An 11,836-nucleotide genomic window follows, 5' to 3' on the forward strand; every position below is an offset into this window, starting at 1 on the left:
CGAATAAATACATCAAGATCCTTTACTTTTTCTTTCTCAATATGGAGTATGATTTTTGGGCAAGAGGATCACCTCAATTTTCTTTCTAAAAATCATACTCCCTCCGTACCACACCAAAGGTAACGTAGGGAAAATTGGAGTATTTAAGAAAAAGTGGAAAAAGTAAGGGTAAAGAGGGAAAAAATAGGTGGGGTATGTAATTGTGGATTTAATTGTGGCTTGGTAGGTGGGGTATGTAATGGCATTTTGTGTAAATATCAAATGGGTATAAGGATAACTTAGTAATGTTGTAGGCCAAATAAGGAATGTTACCTTTGGTGTGATACATCCGTTTATAGTAAGTGTTACCTTTGGTCTGGTACGGAGGGAGTATAATAATTTTTAGTTTCTTTTTTTATACTCACCATCTCTTTATTTCCATGCATAAATATAGAGTCGTTGGATGATGCCAAAATACAAACTAGACGTTTAAAGAGACTGGACCGTCCATTTCTTTTAGGAAATGGAGATAATTTTAGCTCGATTTATTGTTAGATTACTTATATGGAATATGATCACGGTAAGATTACTTGTATATATAGAATATAATCCTCCTCAAATAACAACTAAGCATGATGGTACAACACCACAATAATTGACTATACCTTACACTGATAATTGCTTTCACAACATATATATATTCTTATACTCCCTACTTGACATAATTGAAAGGGAAGTTCCAATCTGGCAGTAGTAGACTAATAAAATTTCGTAGACTAATTACCCAAAAACTAATCACCCTACTTACTGCTCAACAACTATCATCATATGTTATATACACACTTAAATACATTGTCTTAAGCAACTAATCACTATTTAAATTCTTCCTAATATTTGTATTTTTAATTCCATCTCCATTTATTGTATTTTCTAGTGGGGAGTTGCTTGTTCTCATCTGCATTTCTCCCCTCAAAGAAAAACCAGAAGATCTGCTTTATACACTTGCTCTCTAGTCAATCACAAAATGGATGAACCAACATCTCCAGGTAAGGATTTTTAGCCATTTCTTTCGTTAATTCATACTCCCTCTGTCTCAATCATTTGTTTACCTTAAAATTAAGGTAAATAAATGATCAGGACGGAGTCACGGAGGCGTAGCAATTTACAGCCGATTATTTTCCAGCAATAGTTTAATTATATTCATAGGTCGTATCAGACTATCAAAGATTGTTGTTATAATGTTATGTTTAAATTAGTTTGTCATTGCTTATTGTTCTTAAGATTACTAAAAGAGTTTTTCTGTGATGTACCAGTATTTATTCGAATTCTACGATATGACCCGTATTGTTCTTAAGATTAACTATGAAGTTTGACTTTTCTAATTTCTCCTAAAAAGTGAAAAGTACATGCATACTCATACTCAAATTCAAAGTGTGATAATTGATTGTACCTAATCCACTATGTTTTAATCACCATATACTATTTGGAGTATAACGACTTAAGAAGGTGTAACGTTCATACAAAATTATAGGTAGCCCGTCACGGGATGGCTCCATGAAAAAGAGTTCATCAAATCCTCTGAGCAAGCTTCTCTTCCGTCGCAAGGGTTCCAATAACTCTAGTTTGAGTCCAAGTTCAAGTAATTACTTCCTCCTATGTTATCATTGTTTGGAGTACAATTATTTACCTTTTCTATTCTTTCTGATTTAATTAATGTATTTCTTAAATAATAATTATATTTATTAGTTTTTAGCGAGTCATAAGCAATTAAGGTGACGAAATTAGAGTTGTAATATTGATCATATCTGCTTATGAATGTATGATCCTTAAAATTGATATGACGTTGTAGATGTCAACTAGCATAATTGGTAAAGTTATGAAGAATGATGCGCATGACCTGGATTTAAATACCGTCAGCATTAAAATCGCCTTTGTAATTTCCTTTAAAAAAAAAATTATTTTGACGCTAAATTCTAAGCATCTACCCATCATATAATGTCAAATTGATTGTTAATTTCTTCCAACATATTCAAATACGGAGTATATAATGAAAATAAATAGTGGTGAGAGTTGACTAACAAAGTCATAAAAAGACAATATCATAAATATGAAGGATTGACTTTGACTATGAATTTTCATTTCATACCGAATATGGCTGTTTGATCCTAAATAAATCACAAAAAAGTTAATCAAAATATATTACTCCCTCCCATCCATCCTTTTTTTCCCCTTTGAAGTGGGCACGGAGATTAAGGATGGAGAGTATAATATTGATAAATATATGAGTGGGGTTTGGTAATTGGAGAGAGGTATGAATAATTATGATTAAGTATTAATAAAGGAGATGGGTGGAGTTTGGTTATTGGAGAGAGGTAGGAATAATTAGAATTAAATATTAATAAAGTATATAGTGGGGTTTGATGAGTGGAAAGAGGTAAGAGTATAATATTAATAAAAACTTTCTAAAAAAAGAAAGGGCAAGAAAACCTGAATAATCCGTTTTAGGAAATAGGGAAGAAAAGAGTGGATAGGAGGGAGTATTAAAAAGGTATTTTTCACTAGCAATTTAATTAATACTCCGTATTGTTTTTCACTAGAAATTGAATTTAATTGTACAAATTTTTTTGGTAAGTTTATTAAAATCGGAGTTGGGAGAATTTATAAAGATAATCGTTGTGTTATTGATAGTTCGTCGTGTTCACAATTACAATAAGAGACAATTTATATAGCATTCGACATCACTAAGGCCCTGTTCTTTTGGACTGAAATTGTCTAAACTAAATTAAACTAAACTTAATGGAGCCGGGCCCGAATCGAATCGAACTTATCGAATCGAATCAACATATCGAATCGAATTGAAATAATAATAAAAAGATTATACTATAATAGTAATAATAATAATAATAATAATAATAATAATAATAATAATAATAATAATAATAATAATAATAATAATAATAACAACAACAACAATAATACCAATTATAATAATAAATATTATAATAATATTATTCATTAATAATAATAATATATTAATATAATATAATAATAAAAATAATAATCTAATAAGATATATAATAAATAAATAATAATAATAATAATAATAATAATAATAGGTCTAATATAATAAATTAGTAATATAATAATATTTAAATATAATAATAATAAGTATAATAAGTATATTAATAAAATAATAAGTATAATATAATAACTTATTAATATACTAATAATAAATATAATAATAATAATAATAATAATAATAATAAATATGTTATGAATAATATTAATAATAATGAATATATTAGTAAAATAATAAATATAAATATAATAATATAAACAACACAAATTAATTATTAATAAATATAATAGTAATATAACAAATATAAAAATAATATAATAATAATAATTACAATCGTAAATAAATTAATATAACAATAATGATATCAATCAGAATATAAATAAGAATAATAATATTAATGTTGAAATAAACTAATATGAACTGAATTGAACTGAACTATTCTGAACTGAACTGAACTGAATGGAGCTGAACTGACTTTATAAGAGCTGAACTGAACTTATTAGAACTGAAATTAAGTCGAAAAGAACAGGGCCTAATAAATTCTTAACCTAGAATCTCTTAAAGTAGGCAACTCAAGATATTAATCATATCATTATAATATTATTACGATATATGTACGTAATACAAAATACGGAGTAGTAAATACTGTAATATTCTCCAACATAGTTTTATAAGCTCAATAAATGAAAATTTTTCTAAGGTCTCCATATGATTTAAAGGAACTACAATTTAAAAATACCTATGCAAGTCAAGATCACATAAACTTTATTTTATTACCGTTTGTTATTTTAGTAATTATCTTTAAAAGGCATACATCAAGTTCTTTGATGTCAATGTCACTATTTTATGTGGTAGAGTTAAGGGCTATGAATTACAAAATGAAAAATTTTTAAACGGTACGTAACGAAAGAATTTAAGCATGCCATATCCCCTTTTACTCAAAGATTAAGAAAGCGGTAATTTTTTCCACCTTCCACGCTCTCAATTAGGGAGTTGGGCTTAATTCCTTACGGCTATTCTAGACATTTGTTGAACGTAAAATATGATTATTAGGCTCTGTTTTTTTGACTTAAAATTACTTAATTTAAGTTCACTTTAGATCATATAAGTTCAGATTAGATTCTATAAGTTCAGTTCAGATTAGATTCTATAAGTTCAGTTCATTTCAGTTCAGATCGTATAAGTTCAGTTCATTTCAGTTCAGATCCTATAAGTTCAGTTCAGTTCAGATCCCCTATAAGTTCAATTTAGAAAAGTTATATACATAATATTATTTTTAAAAATCGACGCAAAAATATTTGACATTATTAATTATTCGATACATATATACATTATTATTTTTAAAATAAAATTATCACTCTTCTCATTATTTTTTATCGTAATGTAACCGTAGTATAATGTATGTACAAACCAATGTATATAAAGCGGAAAAATGTTATTATCTTACCTTGTGTTTTAGACTATATTTTCTTATTAGTATTCTCTTTTGACTGCCCATTAATTTCTTGTAATTTTTTTGTTTAATCTCAATAAAAGTTTGCCTTTTTTATAATAATAATAATAATAATAATAATAATAATAATAATAATAATAAAAGTTGCGGTTTTTTAAAAAAAAAAATTAAAAATAATAATAATAACAACAACAACAACAACAACAACAACAACAACAATATCTAAGTTAATTTAAATTCGGTTCGTTTAAATTCAGTTCAAATCCTATAAGTTCAGTTCAGTTCAGATCCAATAAGTTCAGTTCAGTTCCAATAAGTTCAGTCCAGATCCAATAAGTTCAATTCAGATCCTATAAATTCAGTTCAGATCAGGTCCGTTTCAATCCAAAGGAACAGGGCCTTAATGTATCACACTATCACGCTATCTTCTCAAACATCAGAAATTCCGTAGTTGGGCCTAATATATTTTACACATATTATTATAACATTTTTCCTTTATATCTTAAACATTTTACTCAATTATATTATTAAACTATATTGTTACTCCCTATATTGTAAAAATAAAAAAAATATAATAATAGATAAATACTTTACTAGAAGGCTATATATGGACAAAAAATGATCATAAGTTGTTTAAGTTAAACTGACCAAATGACATTCTTATTTTTTAAATAACTTATTGACAACTGTAGTATCAGTTAAGCTGTTAATTTTCAAAGTCTATCTTTTTAACTTAATACTCGGTACTAAATATTAACGATTGTAGATTCTAAAATTAAATTCAAAGTATAATTATAAGGGTTTTTTAACGTGTGCCCTTAGGACACACATTAATAACCTAAATTTGGTAAGATTTGCAAGAGATTCTCATCAAATATTCAAGTTTAAACTCATTTTTACCATAATTAGTGAGAATTTCTTGCAAATCTTACCGTATTTAGGTTATTAATGTTAATTATAATATAATATAACAAAGTATTAGTTTAAATGTTAAGTTCTATATGCACTACAATAGTACAAATGTAAAGAATAAGAGTTAGCTCAAATGCTAAGAACTCTGTTATTTCAACAATAAAGTTGGGGGTTTAATTCTACCTACCACATAATTCGCACAGTTGAAAAAAACAAGAGCAATTCATTTACACAAGTTTAAAACTAATCTTTATCTTTATTATCTCAATTAATAATGTATGTAAGTATGTATGTGAATACTGAAGCAAATAATGTTAAATGTGGTAGGAAGAGAAGATAACGGAGAAGAGCCAAGTGGTCCTGAAGTAGTTGATGGTGGGCTCAATGAAGAAGAGAAAGATCCGAGTTTGGTGGAGGAAGTGAAAGAAGTTGTTGAGAATCTTGAGCATTCCATCCACGATTTATTTCATCATCACAAAAAAGAAAATTCTGCTGAACAATCGTAAGATCATTTGTTTACATTTTATTCATTGTCAGAGGTATTGTACATCAAAGGTATACAAACAAATGATTGAGACAGAGGGAGTATAACGGTTTTATTTGACGATTATTTATACCAACAATTACTAAAGGGAGTTATATTTATTAAAATACTCAATATGAAAACATTGTTTTTTTTTTTTTTTTTTTCGTATGAACTTTGAGGGTTATCTATTGAATAAACAATACTGTTGAATAAACAATACTGTTGGTGCTCCTTCCTAAGAATTTTTGGTTTTTTTTAGCCTAAATAAATCAAGTTGTAAGAACTCACAATTGTAAAAAAATTAGTGCAATGTGAAATCTTCAAACAAAATACTCTATATATTTATAGGATCATTATTAACGACATTTCACCCTAGCTAGCTCATTTGGTCATTTGAGGCTCAATTGCAATTTTCTTCTGGTGATTGTATTTCAGGATTGATGCAACTTCATCAATTGATTCTAGAGACTCATCTTTCAACTCAGGTATTAGCTTAGTTATTGAGAAATCATGTTTCTGTACTTCATTATGTGTTTTTCATAATCCTTTTATTACTGATCGTGGCTCAAATGGTTGTAAAAAAACCGATTTAAAAAAACTAATTGTAAATGATTGGATGTTGCAGAAAGTAATAAGGGGCACAGACGTCATCGTTTTCTTAACAAAGTTAAGCATGGATTAGATAAAGCCAAGGAAGAATATGGCAAAGCTAAGGATGAACTGAAAGCAATTGTAGGCAAAGACAAGTCACAACATGGTTATGATCAACCTCATGTGAAATACTCAGATTCGGACTCCGACTCTAGTAATGAAGAGAAGTCACCATCAATTGATGATGAAGTTAAAGCACCAACCTTAGCTCAAAAACTACAAGAAGAAGAAGCTCTTGAAGTACCAAACATAGTTGAGAGCATACAAGAAGAAGTTGTTGAGGCACCAAAAATTATCGCTCAAAGCGTACAAGAAGAAGCACCAAAAATAGCTCAGACCGTACAAGAAGAAGCACCAAAAATAACTGAGAGCATACAAGAAGAAGTTGTTAAAGCACCAAAAATAACTGAGAGCATACAAGAAGAAGTTGTTAAAGCACCAAACATAGCTCAAAGAATACAAGAGGAAGTTGTTGCTGTTATTAGCACAATCGATGAGGCGAAAAAGGCCAAAACTTCTGCAGAGCCAAGCAAAGACGTCCAAGTGGAAAAGAAAGAAGATAACTGTATAACATCTTTGGCTCAAGGATTACAAAACTTGTGTTCATGGGGCTCAAAGAAAGAGGACTAATGTGTTTTGGACATGGGGCAAAAAGTTGCCGGGGTCGAGCTTTGAACCTTTGACCTGATTGTGGATTTATGTAATTGTATCGTCTGAGTGATGAATGGGTGAGTTTGGATTATTATTTTCGTATGGTCACAAAGTTTAAAGTTTATATTGTTGTTATTTACTGGCCTTGGAGGCGTTTGGATTATTATTGGTTATAGAAAGAAAAAAAAAAAAGAAAAAAGTTGTTTTATGATTTGGAAAAAAGAATTGACCATAAAAATTACACCTGCCATAATAGACGGGTATTGTGGAGAGGAGGAGTGGTGGTGCATGGAGATCGTGGTATTCGGGATATGAGGACTGGTGGAGGCAGTGGGAGAGGAGGTCGAAGTATCATGTGATGGCAGGGGAGGAGACGGAATCAGGTGAGGAGTTGATCGAGGAAGAGGAGGTGGACGAGGGAAGAGGAGACTCGGGAAGGATGAGAACGGAAAGAGGACACCGATCCATAGTGTCAAAAGGAGAAGAAAGTTTGAGGAGAGCAGGATAAAGGAATTGATCTTCAATGAAGCGAACATGGTGTGATGTGTAGATACGAGATGTAAGAGGATTGAGACATAAATAGGCGCTTTGAGTTTGTGGATAACCAAGCAATAAAAATACATTGTGTAGAACGCAGATCAAGTTTGTGACGGGTCGTAAGAAAGGAAAACATAAACAGCCAAAGTCGTGTAATTTGTTTATATTAGGTTCTTGTTTAAATAAAATGGAATAAGGGGATCAGTTTTGAAGAGTGTGTAGGAAGACGATTTATTAAGCGATAAAGGAAAAAGAGCATGAGTGAGTATGTAACACCCCGGTTTATGAAGGAGCCTTTAGCAAGACATTCCCTAATAAACCGGACTGTTACCATCTCGGTTTCCCGAGGTAGTGAATAACAAAGTACAACAATACCAAAGTACTTTAAATTAAAACTTAACGGTTACGTGTTTATTACAAATTATCCAACTAATACTTGATGTAAGATAAATACAACCCGCAGCGGAAAATAATTTAAGTGATAAAATCTTCTATGTGGTCTAGACTTCTAGGTAGATTGGCCAAGTCCTCACGCATCCCATAGCTCCCAAGTCAGCTAATCTTTAGTACTGTGCCAAATCGCTCCCATTATGGTTCATCACGGTGTTCACGAATACACGGGGTCAACCACGAGGTTGAGTAGGGAAAACCATGAAACAATAAATATGATATGCATGCTCCTCCGTCACCTCCATCTCCATCTCCATCTCAACTCATATCACATATCTCATACCCCGGACAACCCAAACCATACCGATCCCACAGACTATAAATATCGACCGTAGCCGATCTGCCAGCTCGCAGCTGAGGACACCAGGGCAAGTCCTGCAGAACCCGCCTGGGCCTTATCACAACATCACATCGTATCCCAACATCGTCACCACCACATCCTCCTCCAACTCCAATGCATATGAAATGCTCAACAGTAATTAATGCAACATGATATGTATATCAATAAATGAAATCATGCCAGCTATCAAAATACGAAATAACATAATCAATACGAACAGTTCAGCCAACCACACTCCAGTGTATGAATCACAACATAAATTGCAACCACGCACAAATCATCGATCACAGCTCGGTCACATGTAATACAACAACTCACACAATTTAACAACACCGGTAAGTCAAGTGTATTTCCCTACCTCAGAACTGCAGTCAAATAGCCGGATGCTCAGTGATAATCCACAATAATTCGTCCTCTGAAAGGTAATGAAATGATAACCAATTACTTAACTATTCCCGTTCCCAAAATAGAAATTTACCAAAAATAGAAACTTTCCCGATATAGAAGCTTTTCTCTTTTAACAATCCCGACACAAAACCCGACTTGAATTATTTAACCGACTCGGGAATTAAATTAAATAACTAATATGATAAATAAAAGATTAGACGAATTAAATGTTTTAAGAAAACCCGATTCAAACATTTGAACAACTCACAACCCAACTTAAACCCGTCTTTAATTATTTAAATGACTCGGAAACAAATTAATTAATTAAGGATACGATAACCCACATAATAAGGACACGAAACAAACCCGCTAAATAACACGCCCCAACCACGGTTTCCAGCCCATTTCCCGACTCCACACGCCACCTAACCACCGTGACAACCACCAGCCGTGTCCCCCACTTCGACCCAGCCACCAACAACCACCCCCACTGGGGTCGACTCCCGCCGGCGAGTCAAACCAGTGCCGCCAATTGGCCTGGTTCACCACCACGCCTCACCAAACACCCCATTTCCACGACTCACCACCACCGCAACCAATAACTACCCCCTGCCAAACAACCACCATTCTACTCACCGCCAAACCACGCACACAGACACCATAGCACCGCCTTGTCGACCTCCCCCTAGTCGACGGTGGCACCACCCCAAAGCTACCCATCTAAACCCGCCTGAAACCCGTGTGTAAAACCCGTTGCTGCACCCCCTGTCGCTGCCACCTCTCACCGCCACTAGCACCACCTAAAACCACCATAACCACCGCCATTTCACTCGTCCCTTACCACTCTACCCATATACCCCTTCGACCACCCCCACAAACGCCCCTATAAGACACGAAACAACAGCTAACAATTCGACAGAAAGAGGAGAAGGGTTGCGTTCTTACCTTTTCTGCCGCCACAGCCGCCACCAGGGTTGCCACCGGACGACGACAACCACCCCTAGATCTTCCCTGCTGCGCCGCCAACACTCACACTCACTCTCCCTCTCTCGATTTGCGTGAAGGCTGAGTTATGGGCCGCTGAAAAGAGGTGGACGGTTGAGGGAATAGGGTTTAGAAATGTTAGGGTAAAACTAGGTTAAATTTAGGTTAAAAGGTTAATTGGGTCATGGGTAAATGGGCTTGGGTCAACGGGTAGATGGGTATGTGTAGAAAAAGGAATTAGGTGACGTGATTCGTTCAATTAACCCGTCTCTACAAGTTTACGATAACTCGATCTTACGATATCAATACGACTAAACAATTGCTCGACTCGATGAACAATATAAAATACGGGGTATTACAGTCTTCCCCCCTTAAAATGAACTTCGTCCCGAAGTTCGCTCATCTACCAGACCTCTAAGTATCGCCGTGGTTACCAAAACAGATTTTTTTCTAGTACAAGAACTCATGATCTTAAGCGGGTGAAACGGAACGTTACATTCTACCCTCCTAAAAAGAAAGTTACGTCCCGGAACTTACTTCATGCACCTAATACCACTCATGAACTCATGCAAACTATCAGAGCACCATAACAGCAGCAGTTTAATTACACAACATAGAGGACTCATTTGTGTGGGTACCCCGCAACGAAACATCAACGAAACATCAGCTTGAACAAACTACGATTTACAACTTGATCACACCACAATCTATACACAAGTGGAACATAAACCTTAAGATTTTACAATCCTACCCAACTAAAACATGGTTACGTCCTCGTAACCTCTTCTCAACTTTCATATTCCAATGTAACAAAACACTGTCAACAACATGTAATCAGAAAAGAACACGTGACCAAAAGATTGCGCAGCAACATTATAGTTGAAAACAAGGTTTTATTATGAGATTAACTGATTGTCAACAAGTATCACTTATTACTTAGTTCATGCTTGACTTAAACACAACATCGAACTAAAAGAACAACAAGAAGGAACCAAAGGTTTACACGGTTTCACAACAGACCGATCATGGTGTTACTAGCCCTAACCTAACGGTCCTTAGGTCGCGCTTCCTCTGTGTGTGGTGACTTCTATGTCATTCCCTTTCTGGTTCACCTCTTCCCCGAAGTCTGGCATGGGTGGTTCAGTCGTACTTTCGGCATCAGGTACATTAGCGTAAAATTCGTGTCTCAGGTCGCCTGCTATGAAGTCAAAGGTATGCTCGGGCGGGTATTTGGCCCCGCCGCAAAGAATTGGGGTCACGGAATAGCCTCATGCAATGGGTGGTCAACTCCCTCATATAAAATCGTTTGCTGTCCTTTAGTATGCCGTAGTCGGGAATAGAATCGATAAGGGTATACGCTCTTAATCGAGTATTAGTTAAATACTCGGGGTGCCCATTATGGCCATACATGTCCATGGCGAGTGCAAAGTCTCTCACAATGCTCATTAAAGTCAAGCATCAAGTGACATGTAATGGTCTTGCGGGTGTACATTGTAGGGATCCATCCTACAAAATGGGAAGTTAACAAATTAAGACACAGGGATGTAAGACAAAGGATTCATCCTCGAGGTTTAAGTGTGCGAAAGTTATAAAACAAGTTTTCGGGGTAACTGTTGTAATACCAGAGTTTTGGTCAACTCAAGATCATCACAATTTGCATTATCTACCAGAGAACACTCATTTTAGAAATATCAACTGCAAGAATACACGTAAACCAGCATACAATCTACATTGACCCCACCAAATTCCACTCCCAAGTCAAAACTGTTACCAATTCCGAATAATTGAACAATCTGCTACTAATAAATCACCGGGAGTATTAAAACATGTGGTACATAAGCACTACTTAACACCTAGAAACCATAGAAACATAACACGTAATCAAAC

The 11,836-nt window shown here is 34.0% G+C and overlaps 1 protein-coding gene across 1 annotated transcript; it reads left to right on the forward strand.

Annotated features, from left to right (window-relative positions):
• Positions 1-706: 706 nt before the first annotated feature.
• Positions 707-7,462, forward strand: LOC141640353 (uncharacterized). Its single transcript, XM_074449159.1, has 5 exons — positions 707-1,025; positions 1,511-1,618; positions 5,751-5,925; positions 6,385-6,434; positions 6,575-7,462. The coding sequence occupies exons 1-5, from the start codon at positions 1,004-1,006 to the stop codon at positions 7,228-7,230; spliced, it is 1,011 nt and encodes a 336-aa protein (XP_074305260.1). The 5' UTR covers positions 707-1,003; the 3' UTR covers positions 7,231-7,462.
• The last annotated feature ends 4,374 nt before the right edge of the window (positions 7,463-11,836 follow it).

The sequence above is a fragment of the Silene latifolia genome, unplaced genomic scaffold (assembly GCF_048544455.1).
Source record: "Silene latifolia isolate original U9 population unplaced genomic scaffold, ASM4854445v1 scaffold_79, whole genome shotgun sequence".
Taxonomy (NCBI): Eukaryota; Viridiplantae; Streptophyta; class Magnoliopsida; order Caryophyllales; family Caryophyllaceae; genus Silene; species Silene latifolia.

Excerpts from the sequence above, each read along its gene's own strand:
- LOC141640353 (XM_074449159.1), top strand. The coding sequence starts at position 1,004 with ATGGATGAACCAACATCTCCAG. Across the intron at positions 1,619-5,750 it reads TAGTTTGAGTCCAAGTTCAA|GAAGAGAAGATAACGGAGAA; the intron begins GTAATTACTTCC and ends TAAATGTGGTAG. Across the intron at positions 5,926-6,384 it reads GAAAATTCTGCTGAACAATC|GATTGATGCAACTTCATCAA; the intron begins GTAAGATCATTT and ends ATTGTATTTCAG.